The following is a 24,701-nucleotide window of genomic DNA, read 5'->3' on the forward strand; positions in this document are numbered from 1 at the left end:
AAAGCCCAACAGTGGCTCCATCCCCTCCGGAGACTTAAAAGGGCTATCTCCCTATACCAGCACTCACCATGACCTTCTACAGGGGCACTCTGACTTGAAAGCACTCCAATTTACTGCCTCATGTCCTGGTTCGGTAACAGCAAAGTGTCAGCACATCAGCTGAACAGGATTGTGAGGACAGCTAGTAAGATTGACGCCCCTCTCAAGTCAAGTCAAGAGTTTTATTTGTCACGGCATACAAGTATACAATGAAATGCGGGGAGTCTTGCCCGCAACGATTGTGCATAGTACAGTAATACAATAATACAATAATAAGAATCCAAGGGATGAGAATGCGACATTTATGCAATAATACAAGTCATAAGAGTAAAGGTATATGTACATGAGTTTTTCAAAAGCATGGTAAGACATGCTAGGTCCTGTGATAGTGCAATACACTGTTAGCTACGGATGGGGCACTGGGTCTTATGTACACTACTATACAATGCTATACTATACAATCTACAGTTATACTATGTGTCCTTATGCTAGCTTGCTATCCATCTATTTACTATACAAGAACCACTCCACCATCAACGCTGCGCTCACAGAGCCTCCAGCATCATCAAGGACTCACACCACCCCTCCCACAGCCTGCTCTACAAGAGCATCTGTGCCAAATCCAGCAGGATGCTACACAACCTGTACCCACAGTCAGGATTAGGAACAGACTATGACCCGCCCCCCCAACATAATGCCAACAGTGAAACATTTCACAAAATGCACTTTCTCACCAATTCATGCTGTGCTGCTAACTGATTTTATTGAATATCTGATTTAATGTTTTATATGTCAATTTATATGTTTTATGTACCATTTCCTAAAGGACTTTTTGATTGAATATTTGATATGCATATACGTTTTTTAACATTTCTTGTTGCCCTGCCATGACAATAAACAAAAATCTTGAATATATATATTTACATTCAACATTCAATGTGCACGTAGTGTCTTAGCAATGTTGGCACATACATTGCAACTGTCAAGATTGAGTGGTAATGAGAGTCCAGCATTGCAGATAATCCAGTCTATTATTGTAAACACAAACTAGAAATGAACTGAAATTACACAAATTGCATGAATTGTTGCAGGACAAGGTCTGCCAACAGCCACAAGGTAGCAGCAGAACACACGGAATGACAGCACAGTGCTCCAGGTATACCTTGTCCCCAAGATCAGTTTAATTAACGTCAGGATCCTAGGCACCTCAGTCTGTATAGGAGTCTAATTAAAATAATGTTGCTGCTCAGTTCAGGTGCTCGTACCTCTGATATTAGGTTGCATCATACATTCCTTACATACAATGTTTCTCAATCCGGAATGATAGGCTATTTTAGTGGTAGGTATAGAGGTATACTTTATTTTTTATTTTTATCATGATGCCCCTCAAACTTGTCATCATCAAAGACACTTTATTCAACACCTGCTGTCTTCATACAACAACTCAGAGAGATAATAACAGCACGCTTTTAAATATGTGGCTTTGTGTAAGAACAGTTGGCTGCCAAAAAATAGAATCGTTTGGTCCTAAGATTTACACGACTGTGTGTTTTGACAGTGCATGTCCATGACAGCTATTAGCCCATAATAGCTGAGTCAATACAGGGTGGTTTTGTACTAAGGTATCACATGTCACCGTTGGTCCATGTAGCATACAGTAGGGAAGTACAAGGCACTTCCTTCTTCCTACACTCCACCAAATTGTAGCACCACTGTTGTAAGTGGGATCGGGCAGACAGAGGGACGAAATTAATAATTTCTAATTGTTTTCTACTCGTTTTAAGGGATATAAGCATCGCAGCAGGTAATGACATTCGATTCAATTGTAGGCGCCGCGAGAACACTACTACTAGTGTAGTTTAGCAAAAGTGAGTTGTCGGTGCGCAGCTTTCAGATACAATGGCAGCGACGTAAAGCAACTTTTGGAGCGACGGTGGATGAACGATAAGCGCCCAGGAGGCCTATTCACTTTTCTGTTGGATACAGTTGGAACAAGGACGCAAACATGAAGAAACAATTTAACCGCATGAAACAACTTGCCAACCAAACAGTTGGAAGGTAAGGTCTCTCTCCCACATTGTTTCAAGCTGATGTCATTGTGGGAATTATTTGCACGTGATAAATTGTCATTACTTTGTAACATATGTCATACATTATATTGAACTATTACAGTATTGTGGTCACTTTCCCCCATAAACGTGCCGTGGTTCACGTTTCCTTCTGCAGGCTAGCAGTCTCTCCTCCATGCCATCTCTCTTATTATTGTGGGCGGTGTCGGAAGGGTTGGGCCGCGTCTTCTAAACAATACAAGGCCTACCTGCAATGCAAACGTCATGACTTGAGAAAGACAACCATTCTGAAAAACTACATTTCAGGTTGATTACCTGAAACTACTACAGGCGTACTCGTTTTCGCATTCCACTACTGTCACAGGGGAAGTGGTTGGTTGAACAAACGAGGTTTGAGAAAGTGAACTTGAACTTGAACTTGAATGGATTTCAGAGAAGTTGTGGCCATTTGCAACATTAATGACCTGGCTGTTGTCATCAATCTCGCTTATGTAGAGAACCTGACAATCTTACACAAGTACCTTTCATGTGCTGGAGTTGAAATTCTCAGTTGACTTATAGGTAGTCATCGTAGGACGTTGGCGACTAATCGTTTGATTGAATTGACACTGATTTAATTGAAGCTGTACGTACACAAGCATGTTTACGTGCAAAAGTGCAGAAGGACCTCTTTAAATATAGTGCTTACCAGAGATGTGTTTATCAGAAATAACTATTTCAGCATGGAGGGGGGGGGGGGGGCGGGGAAACGCATACAAAAAACGACTAGACTAATGAAGTTTTGGTCGACTAAGACCAAACCAACAGATGAATCGACTAAGAGGGGGCAGTCCTGGTTTTTAATAGATAAAGCCAGGGGAACCCCAGTCCTGCCACACAGGCCCTCACTCTCACTACTCTCCTCCACTGCACTGCCCCCCCCATACAGTACCTGACCTCTCTGCCTTCTTTCCCACAGGGGTTTCCCTCACAGACACAGCATCAGGGCTGCATTCTCTCCAGCAACCACAGTAATTATCACATTAGGATCGTCTCCTGCTGATATTTTCCCTCTGTCCTGTTACATTAGAATAACTTTACCCTTGTTCTTTTGTGGCAGGCCTTTAGTTGGAACTCCTCCGAATTTTCCATACATTGTGGAAGAGCAATTTAAACTCCACCGGGCTGACTGACAGATGGGTATCTGTGTACTATGCAAGCACCCACCCACTGTGGATGAGTAGTGCTCAACAAGCCAAAATTCCTCTAGTCCGTCCCTCCTGTGTGGGACTATAGGACTCAAACAAAGAGGTTTTTCCACACAAACAGTTGGCCGAGGGGCTTGAATAGGAGAACACTGGCAGGAAAGTGTATGTAGAGATACTGTAAACTACATGTATGTAGATATACTGTAGTGTAAACTACATGTATGTAGAGATACTGTAAACTATGTATGTAGAGATTAGGGGTGGGAATCACCAGAGGCCTCATGATACGATATTATCACGATACTTAAGTCATGATACGATAGTATTGCGATATGCTGAGTATTGCGATATTAATATTGCGATTTATTACCCTTTTTCAACTGCAAAGTAAAACTTTGTCAACATGTTTTATCTAATAAAATAAAGTTTTCAGTCTGTTCATCTAACTTCAACAATTTTTATTGCAGCAAATGGGATTTTCTCAAGCAGACGGATGTCAACACTCACACTAATAATCTGTGTTGCATGTACCTGACAAACTGAACTGTTTGTATTACAGTCATATTCCAACTTAACTGAATGCACACGTGTGTGTGGACTACTGTACTATTACAGGTATTGAAATGAACAATGCATTAAAATAAGATTTTTTCTTTTTTTTAAATAATAAAATATCAATACTTGGCGTCCGTCCTTGTATCGATACAGTATCGCCACGCAAAGTATTGCGATACTACTATGTATCGATATTTCCCCCCACCACTAGTAGATACTGTAAACTACATGTATGTAGAGATACTGTAAACCAGGGGTCGCCAATTAGATTTGCCCACGGGCCAATTTTTCCCCAAGCCATTGTGTGGCGGGCCAATGATAAGTGAACATTTTTTAACTGTAAAAAAAAAAACGACATATACATGTTTGCACTGTCTTTTTTTCTATTATAAAGTGCCTCTCAGACAGTGCATTACACATGAACAGATCAGTAATTTGATTTTAATGCAGGTGCTTGCATTATAAATCGAGATCAGTAGGGTGCATTTGATTTTAAGCACCACAGCGGGTGTATTATACATCGAATGTATTATTATTATTATTAAAACACAACACTCACCGGCATAATGCAGGCAGCCCTGCCCTGGACTTGATATTGTTTCTGCTTCGGTCCTCCAAAATCCATGTTAATAACATGTTAAATGTCCACTCGCGTTGAATGCCCACCCAACTTGAACACAGTTGCTTGCTCGTGTTGCCATGTCAACAAGCGAGAGTCACCGGTTGCTTATTGCAAGAGTTACCTGTTGCGATAAACCCGTATTTTAAGAATGACACCTGTTTATTAAAATAAGCTTTATAGGTTGTAGGCTCCTCTTCTGGCTCATCATATTTCCCCGTTGCATTGCAAAGAAGTTATTTAAAGACGTTTGTTTTGTTTTTGCAAACGTTCGCTCGCCGGCATCCCAAACGCGGAAGTGAAAGTGAAATTCCATTGGTTCTCCCAGTCCATGTGACCATTTCTAGCATTTCAATTGGCTATAGTGACAGCCATAGATATGATGAATAGATAGATACAGCTTCAAAAGACACTCTGGCGTCACAACGAGTGAATATTTCCTGCGCGTAAAATAAACATCATATTCTCAAAATAACCTGACGGGCCAGAAATTATTGCTGGCGGGCCCATTTCGGCCCGCGGGCCGCCTATTGCCGATCCCTGCTGTAAACTATGTATGTAGATATACTGTAAACTACATGTATGTAGAGATACTGTAAACTATTATGTGTATACATGATGTAAACTGTATAGATACTGTAAACTATGTATGTATTTGTATTTGTATTTATTGGTTTAAAATACAGAGACAGTGCATATTAAGGAACATTTGACTGTAAATATGCCAGTTTAGCCAAGTTGGCTAATGTAGATGTATGTATGTATATGTATGTATGTATGTATGTATGTATGTATGTATGTATGTATGTATGTATGTATGTATGTATGTATGTATGTATGTATGTATGTATGTATGTATGTAGACTAGAGATACTGTAAACTATATGTATGTAGATAGTGATACTGTAAACTATATGTACTATGTAGATATACTGTAAACTATGTATACGAGATACTTATTAGATAATAGATACTGTAAACTATGTTTGTAGATATACTGTAAACTATGTACATCTGCAGTTTGTATGTAGATATACTGTAAACTATGTATGTAGAGAGATACTTATTAGATACTGTAAACTATGTATATACTGTAAACTATGTCTGCAGTTTGTATGTAGATATACTGTAAACTATGTATGTAGAGATACTTATTAGATACTGTAAACTATACTGTAAACTATGTCTGCAGTTTGTATGTAGATCACTGTAAACTATGTCTGCAGTATGTATGTAGAGATACTGTAAACTATGTACTGTAAACGATGTACCTGCAGGATGTACTGTAGGTAGAGATATACTGGGGCTGCAACGATTAGTCGACATAATCGACGATTATAAAAAATCGTCAACGAGGAATTGTTGCGTTGATTAGTCATTAACATTTTTTTTTTAATTAAATAACAGACCGACAGTAAGTTTGGGGGAACTAATGGGATAACTGGGGATGTTTGGTCCTGACAAGAGTCTCAAAGCAACTCTGAGGTCATGCTCAATGTCCAATCTGTTCCTCTGCTCTGTCTTCAGCTGGACCAGAGCTGAGAAGCCACTTTCACAAAGATAGGTAGTGCAAAAAAAAAAAAAAAAAAAAAATGTTTAATGTAATTGTTTTTCGATTAGTCGACTAATCGAAAAAATAATCGACAGATTAGTTGACTACCAAAATAGTCATTAGTTGCAGCTACTGTAAACGATGTACCTGCAGGATGATACTGCTCCCATTCTCATGATCTGCATTTCAACATCTGGCCTGTTCAGGTGAAACAGCAAGAGCTTACATGAACTCACACAGGTACCGTACCAGTAGTACACTGCTAAGGAAGAATACCAAAGTAAAAGCTTGAATGCCTGATAAGAGAAGTATGAACTTGAATATCAGTTGGATTTCCCCATAGGATGCTCAGGACGACTTTAATCTGAGTCACACAATCGAACCAAATCTCTCAGTTGCGTGCATGTCCACTGTCCAGTGTGTCCACCCTGTGGTGGCCGATGTGGGTCTCTTGTTTGGCTCAGGAAGAGGGCAGGGCAGGGCGGGGAAGGTTCTGTGGAGTAACATTAAGTGTTTCCATGGGTCGTGACGGAGGCAGCAAGGGGCTGGGGTACGACACACAGCTCTGTCGCTGGCGTACATAAAAAGTGGTAGCAGGCTTAGTCACACTGGCATGTGTATGTGAGGTTTGTGTGAAAAGGCTTTAGGGAGGATAGGGTGGTGGTGTGTTAATTCATTGACATTCTAAAAACACTCCTTGTGTATTTGTTTTTTGGCATATATACATCTTTATATTGGTAGTCTGGTAGATGATGTATTCTGTATATAGTTTTCAAGCAGAAGTAGCTCCTAGTAGGTCAGATAGTCATATCTTTAATATACTCAGCAGACCTGTGTGTGTGGATTTAGTTTTTGGGGGCTATGCCTGGCAAATTGGGATCACTCACTCTCTTAGTCACACGGGACGTTTTGTCTGACGCATGCACAGTTAGTGGCCTGGATCTGCATGGTTTCCTATTTGTCGTCTCCCGTCAGCGATTTATGTGCAAGTTTTCTCGTTTTTATTATACTGCACACTGTTTTATTATACTGCAAAATTATTTTACCAAGTCCAGTGAGCTTACAGAAATTTAGATTGAGTCAATGGATAGGAAAAAAAGATAGTTTATCACTGAGTCTCAGTTTGATACAGAGAGCAGAAAACAACCTGCAAAGTGAGCCCAGAGCCCAAGGATACTTTCAGTACTTTGTAGTAAAAGAAATCAAGGTTTTGCATACAGAAGAAAAGTCAGGCAGTTCTCAGATGAATACTGATAAGCTGCATCTGGCTAGTCCCTAATATTTTGTTATGCGAGAGTTGGTCATTTAGAGTGGTTCCAGACAAAACATGCTCTCTGTATGCTAGATAATTGATGCCATGCCAGTATGCTGGTTTATCGTAAATGGAGTAAAGGAATATTACACTAGGAATGTAAGAGGGTGAACATATGATTTTTCCATAATAACACACACAGGGATATGATCATACACTGATTTGGATCATTGCTCCAACGATTCCATCAATCCCTTTCAATTGATTCAGTTTACATACCGATTTAGATCATTGATATTGGCTGTTGTGAAACAAATAAATAGATCAGAATACACTTTGATCTTTTCTGAACAGATTCAAAGAATGGTGCCTCTGGTTTTTCATTCCAGTGTTCTGCTGGGCTTCATTATACAACTGCTCTCTAAACCTCGCTTTGGCTGCACATACAGCATGTGTGACTTGATGAGACTACATGTTATCACATGATTGATCACAATATATTGTATGATATTGATCATATGTTATTCAATCAAAGTGTATTATATTGTAGCTAAATCTATGACTTGGAGTCTGTGGGGGCCGGGGAAGAGCTTGAGGATTCAGCTGACTCCCTTAAACGACTACTGTTGAGCCTCCTATCAGCTCACGTTCATTCAAAGACTACAGCCAATCATCACCCCTTCTTAGCTTTCTTTCATTCTCCAATCGTATTCTTTAAACTGCGTCTGACAGCTCTCCAAGCTGTCTTCTTGCATCCCACCACTACCACCTCCTCCTTAGATTCTAGGTTTGTGTCGGGTTACTTGTAAATAAATAACCAGAATGAAGATAATAATAATAATAATAATAATAATAATAATAATTAAAATTAGGCATCAGAACAACCTCGGTATCAACAAGGGATGCGCAATATATTGGTTCCTGTATTGGTATCAGCGGATGATAGTGATTATTTTAGTTTCTTTCATGTATCGATATCGAAAACTGGGCAGATATATATCGTCTCGTGATAGTTATTTCTTATTGATTGCATCGGTCCGATGAGCAAACTGGGCCGGTGATGATTATTTCTCTGTCTAGCTGCCACTGTGTGTTTTTTCTCTTGGCCACAGAGTTTGTCTGGGTAACGTTACTTGACCACAGAGTTTGTTTGGGTAACGTTACTTGGCCACAGTTTGTCTGGGTAACGTTACACACAGAGTTTGTCTGGGTAACGTTACTTGGCCACAGAGTTTGTTTGGGTAACGTTACTTGGCCACAGTTTGTCTGGGTAACGTTACACACAGAGTTTGTCTGGGTAACGTTACTTGGCCACAGAGTTTGTTTGGGTAACGTTACTTGGCCACAGTTTGTCTGGGTAACGTTACTTGGCCACAGTTTGTCTGGGTAACGTTACTTGGCCACAGAGTTTGTTTGGGTAACGTTACTTGGCCACAGAGTTTGTTTGGGTAACGTTACTTGGCCACAGAGTTTGGGTAACGTTACTTGGCCACAGTTTGTCTGGGTAACGTTACGCACAGAGTTTGTCTGGGTAACGTTACACAGATTTTGTCTGGGTAACGTTACACAGATTTTGTCTGGGTAATGTTACACACAGAGTTTGTCTGGGTAACATAACTAACGTTACACACAGAGTTTGTCTGGGTAACGTTACTTGCATGTGACAATGACTCAGCACAGGATTGTGGGTTAACATTGTCTATTTGTCTATTCAGTATGTACAAAAAGATTTATGCACAAAATGTGATTCTTATAGAAATGTGTCTTATTTATACAGATCATATCCACATTTGTAATATCAGTTATCATCCATAACAGAAATGTTAATATTGGTTATCGTATCGGCAAAAATGTTCATATTGGAACATCCCTTGTATCGATGACCACCCTGCTGCATACAAGCCAAAACCAGCCTTCACTTAATCTTAACTTAGCCTTAACACTTTGGATGCCAGCCACGACATAACACGTGTTATCAGCCCCGCCCCCTGAATGCCCAGCGCGACAATTATCGTGATTTCTTTTTTTATTAGCAATAGTGATGCACGATATATCGGCCGCCGATATAATATCGGCCGATATGGCCGTTTTTTTACACATCGGTATCGGACCGATATCAAGATAGGGCCGATATTAAAAAAAAAAATAAAAAAAAAAATGTTTTTTTTTTTTTTTTAAATGTTTTTCTTTTTCTTTTTACATGTTTTGGCCTTAAATAGTTTCAAAATATCAGTCATTTCTGAAAATAAGTTACAAAAGTACAAAAATTATGCGTTTTGGAAAATAGCTCTTTATTTGATTATCATAAAAAAGTGTTTTCTATACAGAGATATCGACATCGGTAAATATCGGTATCGGCCAGAACAGCAATATTAATATCGGTTATCGGTATCGGCCACAATTTTCACATCGGTGCATCACTAATTAGCAATCTGAATTCATATTTCATCAACCGAGTCTACCGTTGGGAAACCAGCCCCATCAGGAGCTCAGATGTGAAAAAAGCGCCCCCTATCGTCTCCCAGATGGTAATGCACCCTTTTGGAATGGACTCAATGAAAATGGATGAGAAAAAAAAATCTGGAATCCACATTTTACTTCTCACGCATGTAACCGGAGATGATCCCAGTCATTGTGGACCATCAGAACAGCGTGTAATATGTGTTTACAGTATGTAGCGATGGATCAATAAAAGGATTGATTTTTGGAATGGCGATCAGGAATTAGAATAATCTTTTTGGATACCATCTGATCTCAGGTAAGGAATCTATTTTACCAGTCTTAGGATAATCAGACCTGTTTTCACGGTGATATAAGCTTTTCCCCTATGTGTGATATGGCTGTTTGGCTGTGCGAGCGATCAGGAAATATATCAGATCAGATATCAGATCGCCTATATAGCGTGCATACGTACACATATACTATCGATAATTTAGCGTTTATTTGAAAACGATTCATAAATAGGCCGAAAAATGAGAACTTTTTTGTGTATTCTAGAATATTCCGTTTATTATGGAATATTTTTATTTTCCTTAAACGAGGGCTTTTCAAGATGCTATAAAACGGAAATTAACCGATAAAAAAACAATCCGCTTCGACAATGTTGACTGGAAAATGAGTCATTGATAAGCGACGGGCAGATTAGACACATTTAAAACATAGATTAGGCGATATTAACGCTAACATTGAAGTGGATGCTGGGCATTCAAGCACTAAATCGTGCGCCCCCTGCTGGCACTGAAAGTGTTAACCTTAATCATCGTCTTCCTCATCAACCATCATCTATTCACTGTCAGTTGATTACAAGAAGCTCAAACCCGTGAATATCATGTGACATGGTAGAGATGTATACACCTAACAGCTGGGAGGTTAACAGGCCAGTGTGCTTACAGTGACTTTACTGATAAGACTAAGAGTATAAATTATCATTCCCTGGGCCTTAAGTCATACATGTCAAGTGAAACAACATATAATAACATGATTTTTTTTTATTTTTTTTTTTACATTGGTTGTGTCACCCTAGGATTGCATTTTGTAGTATGTGTGTGTGTGTGAGTGACAACAACTGTTTCATTTGTGAACATGTTTATTTAATTGGGCAAACCAAATGCAAATTATTATTATCATTTTCTTTCATTGTTTTGCTGTATGGGGTCTTAAAACAATTCCTCAGTCACAACTAAGCTGTAGAAGATAGAAACTAAGATGGAACCTTCCAACTTTAGAAATTCTAAGCTCAGAACATCTTGACTGATTTAACTTCCGAGGGCTGTTTTTTCTGTTTCCTTAAATGATGAACGAAATGTTCTTTGATCCACAATTAACATTTGTGGTCATTAACATGCCCCCCCCCCCCCCACACACACACATGCACACGCACACTGTCACACACAATGGGCTAGAAGCAGCACAGTGCAGCACTTTGAAAGTGAACACGGGTGCTTTCTCCCATAAGAGTGATGCTTTTTGTTTAAAGCAGGGCTGAGGTAGGCCTAATGTGAGCAGGGTGCTATATAAAGGTCTTGTTTCTCAGACATAGAGCAGTATTGGGTCATAACTCTAGTGTGAGAGAGGGTTAATTGATCCCAGTGAGCTTTAGGCCTATTGTTGGCACGCTCCCTACTACTGGGAGGGAAACCATGTATAGGCAGAGTATGTGTGTCTATGTGGGTGTGGCTGAGGGATGATCTCACGTGCTGCTGGTGTTGCTGGCTCAGCAGTATTAGAACCCAGGGACGAGGGACTAATGATTACTCTCCATCCCAGAGCACATTTACATTAAGTGTTTTTCTTTGCTGTAAATGCAGCGAAAATGTACTTAACTATGGAGGCTTTCATTACTTGGGGGAGGGGGGGTACGTTATGGTGGCCCTCATGTATATCCCACATGTCCTGTTGCAATAGTACACCTCTATGTATATTTCAATACAGTTGAGTGAGTAACACAGTCCTTCATGAACTTGTTTTCATGGAAATAAAACTTGTAGGAGAAAAAGAGCAATTTCATGAAGACAAATAACAATGCACACACAGCCGCACGATATAGGCCACGGTGGTGTAGTGGACGTGGTAGTGGTTAACACGGTCGCCTCACAGCTAGAAGGTCCTGGGTTTCTCCCGGGCCATTCTGTGTGGAGTGTGCATGTTCTCCCCGTGCTCGCAAGGGTTTTCATGACAAATAAAGACTTCTTCTCAGCCTATAACAGATTCATGTCTGAATAAAGGAGGAATTGTAGGAGCTTCTTGAAATCGGAGACTGAATTGGCTGATCTGATTTCATCTGAGAAAGGCAGTTCCATAGTCTAATGGTAGCGACGGCAAAACAGTCACTTTAAAGCAGTCACCTCAGAGCAGTCACCTTAAAGCAGTCACCTTAAAGCAGCCACCTTAGGGCTTGTGTCCACCAGGGACGTTTTATGAGTTGTCAGCTCCTTTCTGTCATTAATTTCTATGCTGGAGAAGCGACAGGCGCGCTCCTCTTCCCAGCGACGCGCCTCGCGTTTTATGAGCTCTGGGCGGCAGCGTTTTTGGTCGGAGCGCTCCCAGCTCATAAAGTTGAAACTAGTTAAACTTTTGGGAAAGGAGCGCGCTCATCAATTTAACTCATCGAGGAAGGGGCGGAGCCGCGGCTGGCGCGAGCCTCAGAAAAACGCTCTGAGCTTTTTTTTCTTCTTTTTTCAAAGCGGTCCACCTTGAAAAAAAGGTTTTTAGTGGACACATAGCCTTAAAGCAGTCACTTTAAAGCAGCCACCTTAAAGCAGCCACCTTAAAGCAGTCCTCTTAAAGCAGTCCTCTTAACACATTCGGGACGGGCCACGTATATCCGTGTTTCGAATCCATGCTTAAGGGACCAACCACGGATATCTCCGTGGCAAGGTTGTTTTAGCTTTTATTCCATTTTAATAACCTATTCAAGGTCGCCGAGCTGCACTGCAGATGTACCCTACTCTTTGAATTCGAAAAAGTGCATTACCGGCCAGATCCTCTTAGGGGCGCTGTATCGATAATGCAGTGTTCCCTGTGGCAGAAGTTGTCTTTTTTTTTTCTGGATTTCCAATGTAGTTTTCTACTCACCTGAAGCAATAGACCACTACACTTCCGCGTTACATTGAAATCAGGGAGGAGATTGCGGGGGGGTCAAATTAATGGATGTGGACGAGAGCCGTGATGGAAGTGGTTGCCGATACGGCTGTGGGGGTGCTAGAGACATGATCGAATAGACGTTTATGCGCCTCGCTCTCCTGAACACGGCGTGACCCATAACTAATCGATCAGAACTAAATCGGCAGAGAAAAAGCCAATTTTAAAGCACCTATTCCGCATGGACATGCGCAGAGTGCCCATGGAGTCTGGACGACGCGAGATGGCGCTCGAATGAATGTGGACTGTTCTATCAGAGGGGGGAGCTTCGGTGGCCAGCCGAACAGGATAATGAAAAAATGATCCCACTAAATGGCCAGACGCGTCTTATGGCGACATCTACAATTACCTCATTGAGTCTACAGGTAGACTAATGTTTATATTTAAGTGCAGCGGTCTGTAGCCACTTACATGACCATCGAAGCTCCCCCCTCTGATGGAACAGTCCACATTCATTCGAGCGTCATCTCGCGTCGTCCAGACTCCATGGGCACTCTGCGCATGTCCATGCGGAATAGGTGCTTTAAAATGGGCTTTTTCTCTGCCGATTTAGTTCTGATCGATTAGTTATGGGTCACGCCGTGTTCAGGAGAGCGAGGCGCATAAACGTCTATTCGATCATGTCTCTAGCACCCCCACAGCCGTATCGGCAACCACTTACATCACGGCTCTCGTCCACATTCATTCATTTGACCCCCCCGCAATCTCCTCCCTGATTTCAGAATCCCGGAAGTGTTACGGTGGTCTATGCCTGTAGCTTGGAATACGTTTTGGGACGCGGATTTCACGTGGCAGTAAAGGAATTTATCATCAGCCAATGGACATATCGATCTACCAGATGGCAATCGATAACTGGGAAATGCTCGGGGGGATCCAACCGGCCCACGGTAAGATCGTTTTCACGTAAATTACACGCTGATCAGGCATTGTTTTGATAGCCATCCACTCAATCAATTAATGAGGCTAACACGGTTATTGGTAATCACTAATCAGAAACGACGTCCCCCCCCGTCCCCCCCCCTTTCATGCATTCGTGGTGGACCATCATACCGATCATATGCAGTTTGAGTTTTAGCTTTAGCTTCTGTATAACCGAAATGCCATTGGATATAACGTTAGTAGCTTAGCGGCCTTTATCTCGCCTTCCAGGAAATATCCCAGCCGAAATCCCTTATAACGCTTATATTCACGGCGCTATAAAATGAGAACGTATTGCTGATTTCTTTTTTCTTTAAGCCATTTTGAAGGGACAGTTTATGGTCTCAATTGACAATGAGAATGGACAGATAGCAATACTAGTATAGATTTAGCTCTACAAACAGCCTCACGAACTATGCAAGTCTATTATGAAATGCTGGCCGTCTAGAGTGATATCCAAGTGGCCGGGAAAGTGTTAAAGCAGCCCCCTTAAAGCAGCCCCCTTAAAGCAGCCCCCTTAAAGCAGTCCTCTCAAATCAGTCACCTTAAAGCAGAAACCTTAAAGCAGGGCTATTCAACTGGCGGCCCGCGGGCCAGATCCGGCCCGCGGGATGATTCTGACCGGCCCGCCAAAGATTACATGATAATATTTTTTTTTTACTTTTTTTTTTTTATGTCAACGTTAACACGCACAATTGAGCCAAAAGTCACTCAATTAATGACAGATTTCATTGATAAATTGAGGGAAAACTTTGCAAGTCGATTTGATGAATTTGACATGTCCAGAAAATTGATGCATTTTGTGAGCAACCCATTTGCCAATGTAGCTGCTATTTCCACAAAAGGACAAGAGTTCCTTGCATCACTTCACATTGATGAAGGTCTCCTGCAACTTGAAATAATTGACATGCAAGCATCATCTGCTCTGAAGCAGGCACTTGAGAATGAATCCACCACAACATTTTGGATAAAGTGTATTCATGTCAAGACATTCCCCAAAATAAAAACGCTGGCAATATCTGTGCTAACAATGTTTGGCTCAACATACACCTGTGAATCCAGTTTCTCTCACATGAATGCCATTAAAACAAGCAACCGTGCCTCCTTGACAAATGAGCATTTGCATCACTGTTTGCGGGTAGCCCTCACTTCCTATGAACCCTCTTTCTCTGCCATTGCCCAGTCAACGAAGTGCAATCGCTCTCATTAGATGTGTGTATGTAGGCTAGGCCTGTCTGCCCCCCACCCCCCTGATGTTTGAGAGTTAAGAGTGGACAATAAGTGCTAATAAGATGCTGTGATTTGCTGTTGTTGCACAGACATGAAGCACTTTTTCATAAGCTCAGCTGCACTATAAATGTGTTTTTTTGTTCAAGTGTTGATGTTAGAATGTTCAGATGCACATCATGCACTTGTTTGTTTTTTATTTTATTTTTATATTGAAATGTTGAAGAGGAGATGTTGCAGTTGTTGCACAGTCATAAATTAAGCACTTTTTGCAGGAGATGTTGCAGATGTGGCACATAAATGAAGCACTTTTTTTGAAAAGTATACTACTTTTGCAATGTAGTTAAATAAAAGTTGTGAAAATGTGGTTGCGTGTTGTGTCAAGTGTACATATATTCATAGCACGGGGAGGCGCCGTGGCAGTCCGGCCCCTGGCCCCTTGGGTTTCTGACAATGTGGCCCCCTGAACAATTTAGTTGAATAGCCCTGCCTTAAAGGAACCAAGACCTGTAGGTTGGACATGTAGACCTGTAGGTTGGACATGTATACCTGTAGACCTGTAGGTTGGACATGTAGACCTGTAGGTTGGACATGTAGACCTGTAGGTTGGACATGTAGACCTGTAGGTTGGACATGTAGACCTGTAGGTTGGACATGTAGACCTGTAGGTTAGATATGTAGACCGTAGGTGGTGTGCTCCCCAAAATGGGGTACAATTTGTTGACCCAGTTCAGACTTGAGATAAGTGCACAGAGCCAAATATTACCAGAGTCTGGCCAGGTTGGATTGTATGGATGGCCATGTTGTGACTACGTTATCATAGTCATAAGTAGAGATGTTCCAATACAATTTTTTCCTTCCCGATCCGATTCCGATACCTAAGCTTTGGGTATCGGCCGATACCGATACTGATCCGATACCAGTGCATACATTTAAAAAAAATATATTATTATTATATAAATGATAAAACTTTGAATACATTTTTTTTTCTTTTACAGCTACCGTTTTATATATACTGTTTTTTAGTAATAACTATAAAGTAAGGGTATTTATTCAACAACAGGTGATTGTATAGATTAGTAATAGTATTAATGTATGCTCAATGAGTTCACCCACGGAAAGGTTGTTGTGACATTGATTCCGCACAGAGGTTACACGTTGTTGCACTTCCTATCCAGTCGGCTCCGTTTAGGTTAGCTACTGTAGTAGCAGAGGCTGTGATTGTTAATGCACAATAAATATTCAACATTCTCTTTTGAGACTCCGCCTCAGACTCGTATCATTTGGCACTAAAAGCTAAACATTGTCACCGGTATCATGGCTGTCCGCATTATGTCATTAATTGCGTGCATGTGTGGGAGAGGTTGATCAGTTAGCCACGTTAGCATGAGCTAGCAGTTAACGCGAGCTAGGTTAGATGGAAACGTTACTGGTGAAAAAGTGATTTACCTTGGAATACTCATTTGCCAACTTGCTGTACTTTGCTTGCAGGTCTGCAGCCATTATTGCTGGATTAGGAATAGCCCCAACTTTAGCCAAGGTAACGTTAAAGCTAAAACTAGCTTTTCGGTTAGCTCTTCAGCTAATGTTAATAACACCAGCAAGCGAATACATCAGAGCTCCCCGTCACACTGCTGTCTGGACGATGGCATTTAAGAAAGTATCTGCTGTTAAAATGACAAACAGCATTGACACTTTTAATTCACTGTCTATTTAAAAACACGTTTGTTTTATAATGCTCACTCTCAGTAGGAGGATACCGCACGTGTTGTTTATAAATGACGTCATATGGTATCGGAGCGCAGAATTAGAGGGTACTCGCCGATACCAGCATTTTAGGCAGTATCTGAGGCATTTCCGATACTGGTATCGGTATCGGAACAACTCTAGTCATAAGCCACTAACACTCTGCTGTCCAAACTCTGATAATAAATATCTCTGCTTAAAACCAGTTGCGCATCTGTCCTGGGGAGGTGTTCCCTCCAAATGGAGGTGTGTCTCAAGGTAGTCTTATTCAGACTTTCAACTTGAGTTCAGTTTGCGATACAGGCTCCTGAGAAAATGTGGAATAAGTCCAGTGCCTCTCGTGACCATTTTCCATATTGTCAATGTCTAATGGTTTGGTACTATTATTTATGCACGTTCTTATGGAATTCATTATAGAATCTAAATGTAATATCATTATTTAGGATGAATGGCCTTGGACTATTTTGATATTTGTTTTAATATTGTTTGCTTATTGTGTCTTTCATGATGAGGTTGAAAAACTATTACGAACCTTAACAGTGCCTTTGATTAACGTTGATTTACCCCGTTGAATGCCACCATCCACTTCAATGTTAGCGTTAAAAATGCCTAATCTATGTTTTAAATTATGACTATGCGTCTAATCTGCCCGTCGCTTATCAATGACTTGTTTGCAGTCAACATTGTCGAAACGGATTGTTTTTTTATCGGTTCATTTTCGTTTGATAGCATTTTGAAAAGCCCTCGTTTTCAAGGAAAATATAAAGATTCCATGATAAAAGACATTTACTGGAATATTCTAGAATACACAAAAACGTTGTCATTTTTCGGCCTATTTATGAATCGTTTTCAAATAAACGCTAGATTATCGATAGTATATGTGTACGTATGCACGCTATAGACTCAAGCTGAAAAATCGATTCTCTTATTTCCTCATCAGCGATCACAGCCAAACAGCCACATCACACATGGGGGACACGCTGTTATCTCAGCGAATACAGCTCAGATTACCCCAAGACTGGTAAAATAGACTCCTTACCTTAGATCAGATGTTCTCCAAAAAGATTATTCCAATTCCTGATTGTCATTCCAAATATCGATCGCGTTGATTGATTGAATATTGGCTGCTGTGAATATATAATCCAGGCTGCTCCATGTTCATCAGACGGCTCGCCAGCACAAGGAGCCAGTTGGCTCCCCCCACACAGATCTACAGATCCCAGGTCAGTCTAAGCGACTGACCTGCAGTTACACAGGGATAGATGATAGGGGGCGCTTTTTTTCAATCTGAGCTCCTGCAGGGGCTGGTGTACCAACGGGAGACTCTGTTGATGAAATATGAATTCGCTGAAGATCGCTAATAAAAAAATAAAACGATATTTGTCGTCGTGGGCACTCAATGGGGGGGGCTGATAAAACGAGATATGTCGTCCGTGGCACTGAAAGGGTTAACAACGCATGACACGTTTACTTTACACCAGTGTTCTATTTTTAAGATCTGCTGTCATTCACTTGTTAGTACCGATTCATCCAGGACGGTCAGCTGTCATTCACTTGTTAGTACAGACTCATCCAGGATGGTCAGCTGTCATTCACTTGTTAGTACAGACTCATCCAGGATGGTCAGCTGTCATCCACTTGTTAGTACAGACTCATCCAGGATGGTCAGCTGTCATTCACTTGTTTGTACAGACTCATCCAGGATGGTCCTTTCAATGAACACAAGGCCACGCCCCCTCACCATACTGAGAGTTGGCTGTGCTCAGAGAGGGTGCACTAAAACTCGTATAACAAATAAAATGGTACATCTGAAGCTGAAAAAAGGACACTCCTGACACATTAACATTCCACAATAAGCATTGGCATGCTATCAATTCATGAAAGCAACATGCTATTTAACATTAAGCCAGCTAACTTAAATGGGAAACCATCTGGGCAACCATAACTAGATCACAAGCCCTTTTTAGTAGGGATGCCCCGATCGATCGGCCAGCGATCGGTATCGGCCGATATTCAGTATAAATATGAGATCGGTGATCGGTGATAATGCTTTATTTTCGCCGATCGTCAAAACCGATCGAAAAACATGATCCAATTCTTAGCGGAGATCTCACTGCTGACTCTCTCTCAGAAACACAGAGCTGCTTGCAGCGTACGGCTCCTCCTCCTCCTCCTGCTCCTCCCGCACCCATGTAAACAAGAGGCTCCAGCTGCCTCCGGCAACAGTCTGCTCTAGTGCATGCAACGTGAGCTAACGTTGGCTACCTACCGAGCTAACGTTACTGTTTAAACTAAATGACCCAGTCAACTATTCACTTTTAGGCATTGTCTAACGTTATCTAGCTGGCTAGCTACTGATAGCTGCTGATATCAACAAATGCTCCAGCAATAGTCGAGTGCATGATAAGTTACCTCCGTTGACTCGGTAGCTCACGTTAGCTCACAACCTCACGTTAGCTCTAAACTAAATAGTTCACTGAGGCGTTGTCTTAACGTTATCTAGCCGGCTAGCAGTAGCTACAGATAGCTCCTGATATCAATGTCTTATAACATTGATTCGATGCGTATTCGAGCTGAGGGCATGCTGAATGTGATTTATACCAATAGGGTCCAGCTGCAGCGCCGGAGAATCCTGGCCGTAGCTGGAGGCTACTCGAGTACACACAGACAGTGGAGCTGTTTGCAGATAGCGAGCATTTTTACTTGTTGCGTGGTGGCGATGTCTCGCAGATAATACAACTACAAGTATGATTATATAATTTTTTTTTATACCAAAAACGATCTATATCGGATCGGTATCGGCCGATATGGCTCAAGACAATCGGTGATCGGTATCGGTGGCAAAAAACGTGATTGGGGCATCCCTACTTTTTAGCTTGACCTACAGAGTTACTTAACTAGTAGTCTTTCCGGGTTTCTACATTTTCTTTCGTTTACCAATACATATTATAAGGTGAGTAGTACACTTAAAGGATCAGGGTACCTCTTCCACCACATAAACTGAAATGGAACGAAATGAAAACATGAGCAATGTAGTTTTAACGAGGCAGCTGGAGGCCCTGGAGCTCATAATAGCCTCTCGTGGCCACCGGCCAGTACAGATTAAATGTAATCACACGCCGAGTGTTCTGCTTTTGGTTTCATGGCTCCATGTTGAATAGTTGCAGAGGTGTTTTGGGGGACCGACATGGGGAAAAGCAAACAAAGACACAACACCTCTCTGGTAGGGATGGGCATTGGTTTTTGAATATTACAAATATTCATGAAATTATAAAAGAAATAGATTAGTTTATGCGAATATCATTTAGTCAAAAAATGTAGTGTATTGAGCGGGGACTCTATTAACTGTTACACCGCTGAACAGCTCGCTAGCTAGCATAACAGTCTGTTAACAGCTGGGAGAGCACTAGGGCTGACCTTCAAAGCTTTTTTTGGCAATCGAAGCTTCGGGGCCGAGCTTCGGTTTTAATTCGAAGCTTTGAGAAAAAAAATATGTATATTAATTATATATATATATATATATATATATATATATATATATATATATTTGTATCTTATGTTGTGAGAATTGTACAGCACTTTGGTAAACTTTGTTGTTTTTAAATGTGCTCTATAAATAAAGTGGATTGGATTAATTAATTAAGTAGCCCCTTTCGTGACTGTGACGCAGCCAACAAGGTTTCACTCGGCTGCGCTGCCTGGGTGCAGTGGGGCTGCTCTCACAGCCAACGACATGACATTACATAATTATGTTGCAACCTTCGTCTATCAAGCAAACAATTATATTATATTATATTTAATTTATCATTTATAATTATATCAGACAATGCACCTACAAAAGCAGATGATTACAATTAAATTAGCCATACACATTAGTCATAGCAGCATAGGCGCCTTATTAATGTTTTGTGTGGCGTCGCCGTCGTGTACAACGATACTTACATTTTTTAGGTGATTTGACAAGTTGTTGTAGAGTTGTGATATGCCATTTTCTTCTGGCATATATGGCACTCGGCTTTTTGAGCATTGTCTTTGCATATTTTAAAGTGTAACCACACGTCTGATGACTTCTTCGTCGACATGTCTGCTGCACATGTCCTTGTTGTTTTCAACACAGATAATCTCCACGTGCTTGTTGTAGAGAGGTGGAGTCGAGGCGCCGCTTACTTTCGTTTCATTGGAATGGAGGCGCAAGATTTTGGAGGCAAAAAAAAGAATAAAAAAATATATATCGATTTTCTTTTTTATGTTCGAAGCTTGTGCCATCGAACGAAGCTTCGAAGTATTTAAGACAGCCCTAGAGAGCACAGAGCAGAAAAGAAAGATGAAGAAAGAGAGACTGGAGATGTTGCATTGTAGCAACGTTTTGTTGGTTTGCCATGTTGCCACTTTCGCTTGGTCTGCTAGCATTAGCGGTTAGCAATGACCGCAGCCAGCTAGCTCGCTTGTTGGATTATCTCACGTTTGCTATTAAGTAAAAACACAACCATGTGTTAACGTGGAAGATTAGTATTCTAATAGTTCCCAGTGACTATCGAATAGCAATTTTGTTTTCATCCCTACTCTCTGGGCGCCTACACGTTATTGGACCCACCACAATAGAACATTGTGCATTATGTCGTAATGTGGATGATGTTGACATTTTGTTGCATATCAAGAGTTCCTGGAAGTGTTGCAGTGGTCAATGCTCGCAGGTTTCTAAAGGTTAGAGAAGCAGGCTGGAAAACTTTGGGCGGGGAAGTGAATGAATAACCATCTCCCGTTCCCTCCGGCTGGTTATTCTGGTCAGGCTGTGGTTATACTGGTCAGACTGTGGTTATTCTGGTCAGACTGTGGTTATACTGGTCAGACTGGTTATTCTGGTCAGACTGTGGTTATACTGGTCAGACTGTGGTTATTCTGGGCAGCTCCAAGGGTATGAATGTCTGTGTGAATGTGAAGAAGGGCGTTGCTGAAAAATGGCATCCCATGTTGGCATGTTCAGCGAAGTGAGTGAACCTACCCTGGCCGAATAAAAATGTTAGGTTATCAGATAATAAAGAGCATACAGAGCTGGTAATGTGTTGTCCAGAAATCTATTTGTGGTGGGTCTGTCTTGATATTGTGGTGGACTGCCACAAATAAATATGCATGGGGAAACTGTCCAGACACCACCCTTCCCACTTAGTGCGTGTGGTGTGTTTGTGACATCAACAGCCCACTCAGCACCTCACCCCCACCTCTCCCTGTTGCCATAACAAACAGGCTGGACATGACAGAGCAGGAAGTGTCTCATCCTGACTGGGAGGATGATTCTGTCGGCAGGTCCTTAGTGGAAAGCAGCCACAGGCACAGGTGGTGATGGGTTTGTGAGAGAGAGAGAGAGGGGGAGGATTGACAGTCAGTCAATTCTTTCATGTCAGTAAAGTTCATTCTTTGACAGTCAGTCAATTCTTTCATGTCAGTAAAGTTCATTCTTTGTAAGGGGTTTAAACTTTACATAGCACCACAGTTAGAAGGCTGGATTCCCCCCCCCCCCCCCCCCCCCACACACACACGCTCACAATTGTATTGATAAATTTGATCTAGCAGAGGTAAATGGCAAATATTAACCATCTATGCTGTTAAAGTTAACATCTTTTAGGCTTTATTGTTTTAAAATCCCTCAAATGTTGTGGGTCCGGTCCACCAGATTCACCAACATTATGTGAGTCACAAAAACACGAACACCACACTCCTCAATCTCACATTCTTTCAGCTTGATATTTTTACTGCAAGTTGTGGCTTGTTTCATTGAAATAAAATGCAGTTTTGCTCCACAAGAGAATTGTTCACATATTAGGGCTTCGTTAAATCATGCAACAGCATTTGTTTCAAACAGTGAAACAGTTTTTTTTGGTGAATCTAACAGACACGGAACCACAGCAAAACACAACATAACAATACACAAAACAACACAACAATACACAACACTGCAAAACACAACACGGCACAGTGCAGCACAGTAACAAAAGACAACACAGCCCAATACAACATAGGTCATCCTTAACACATTCAGCGCCAGGGATTAGTCTGGTCCTTGTGGCTAACGTGCCACGTTTCCATAACATATTTTCACTATGTTTGGAGCTATATCTATATTATAGCTATGGAGACAATACTATAGTCATTTGACAGTGACTTTCTTCCGTCGAACATGCAAAAAATAGATCATTTTTTCATGCATACATTCACGCGTTATCCCGTGGTGAATATAATAGTTTAGGAGTGATCCAGGATAATTCCTGAAACGCTGAGTTATAGGGCGCTACGTGTATTCTACTATAAACGTTGGCGTAGACCTATTCTTTCCCGTATGGTAGCCATGCCCAATATACACAAGTAATTGCGATCGCCATGGGACGACTGGGATTTATTCATTTTGGAGTACCTTCTGACTGAGGTAAGGTATATCTTAGGTAACCTGCTGGTATTTTTTTTTACCTAAAACTCGCTTCTGTACCGATCCCAGTGTCGTATTTTACTGGACCTAAAACATGCTTTTGGTAATGATCACAGTTTCGAGTTAAAATGGTATATGGTATATACCTTTTTGATTTGGAAGTGTTTGGAGTTTCAGGCAAGCAACTCGAACGATTTGGGCATAATGCATATAATGTGCCATATCTTGCGATCTAGGAAAAAAGACTGGATTATTTTGGAAAGGGGCAATGTTTAGCATGGAATACAAACTACAGTATGTAGAAATTAACTGGTTAGTCAGCGTTGGACTATGAACAATGCCTGTCAAATGAGCCATACTATTGTCTCCATAGCTATAATACAGAACACACGATGGGTCCGCAAACATCGCTAAAATGGCCAATAACGCTGGCGCCATTGAGTAGTGATGGGAAAACAGCGTGGCGGTCAATGAGTTAAATATGCATTTCAAATATCTTTATAAAATCTGTACACTTGGCAATTGGCATGGGAATTCACTTCACCAGGTCCTCCAGGTTATATTCATACATTAACTAAATGTACTCTCATATTATTCATATAAACTCATATTCAGAATGTTTGTCTCAACAACTGCAAAGCTATTTTTGATACTTCATAAATAGGTCATAAACAACACGGTGTGTGGTGAAGTTGGTTTCCAGCTGCACCGGAGGTGAATATCTCATCCAATGTGAATCTTTTGAGGATGTCGCCCCCATTCTTCAAAGCTGACAGAAAAAATGCACACCTGTGTCCTGCAGTCTTGCCGCTTGACAAAACAACACCATACGCAACACAGAAAAAAGTCTGGACATCCATGCTCCTGGGAAAGAAAATATAATAAATATTGAGACACTGAGGACATTGAGGTGCTAATGGATAACATTTTCATGTAGCGTAATAATTAAAAAAATATATATATAATAATTAAGGCTGTCAAAATTAACGCGGTATTAACGCGTTAACGCCCAATTCTATTAACGCCACTATTTTTTTTAACTCACGATTAACTTTTGAGATTTTTTTTTAATTTCTTTTTTTTACTTATTTTTATTTTTTACTAGACTTCACTCAGGTGTATTATTGATGCTCTCATTGATACTATGTTTGTTTGTTTCTGAAGTGTGTGTGTGTGTGTGTGTGTGTGTGTGTGTGTGTGTGTGTGTGTGTGTGTGAGATGGAGAGAGAGAGGGGGGGTGAGAGAGATGAGGAAGGGGCAAGAGAGAAAGAGAGCTGGGGGAGTGTGTGTGAGAGAGAGGGGGGGGGTGTGATTACTAGCCCTTGTGTGGGTGAATGTAACAAGTTCCTAACGTTTTCTTTCCCCTATTATTTCATGCACACTTTATTCATTGTTTTAAATTATTATTTTCTTTTAAGTTATTTTGTGCATCACTCGGTTTTGAATTTGATGCAAATTTGCAATGCATGAGGGTCA

The 24,701-nt window shown here is 41.0% G+C and overlaps 1 protein-coding gene across 3 annotated transcripts in view; it reads left to right on the plus strand.

Moving 5' to 3' along the window:
- Positions 1–1,710: 1,710 nt before the first annotated feature.
- The window catches only part of arhgap17b (Rho GTPase activating protein 17b), a 69,480-nt gene continuing 46,489 nt past the window's right edge, over positions 1,711–24,701 (plus strand). For 2 of the 3 annotated variants that reach the window (XM_084329652.1, XM_084329653.1), the window contains exon 1: positions 1,711–2,097. In XM_084329652.1, coding sequence (XP_084185778.1) covers positions 2,045–2,097 — 53 coding nt within the window. In that variant the 5' untranslated portion in view covers positions 1,711–2,044. The remainder of the gene's footprint in view (positions 2,098–24,701) is intronic. The other variant, XM_084329654.1, reaches the window with a different exon arrangement.

The sequence above is a fragment of the Notolepis coatsorum genome, assembly GCF_963971535.1.
Source record: "Notolepis coatsorum genome assembly, chromosome: 14".
NCBI lineage: Eukaryota > Metazoa > Chordata > Actinopteri > Aulopiformes > Paralepididae > Notolepis > Notolepis coatsorum.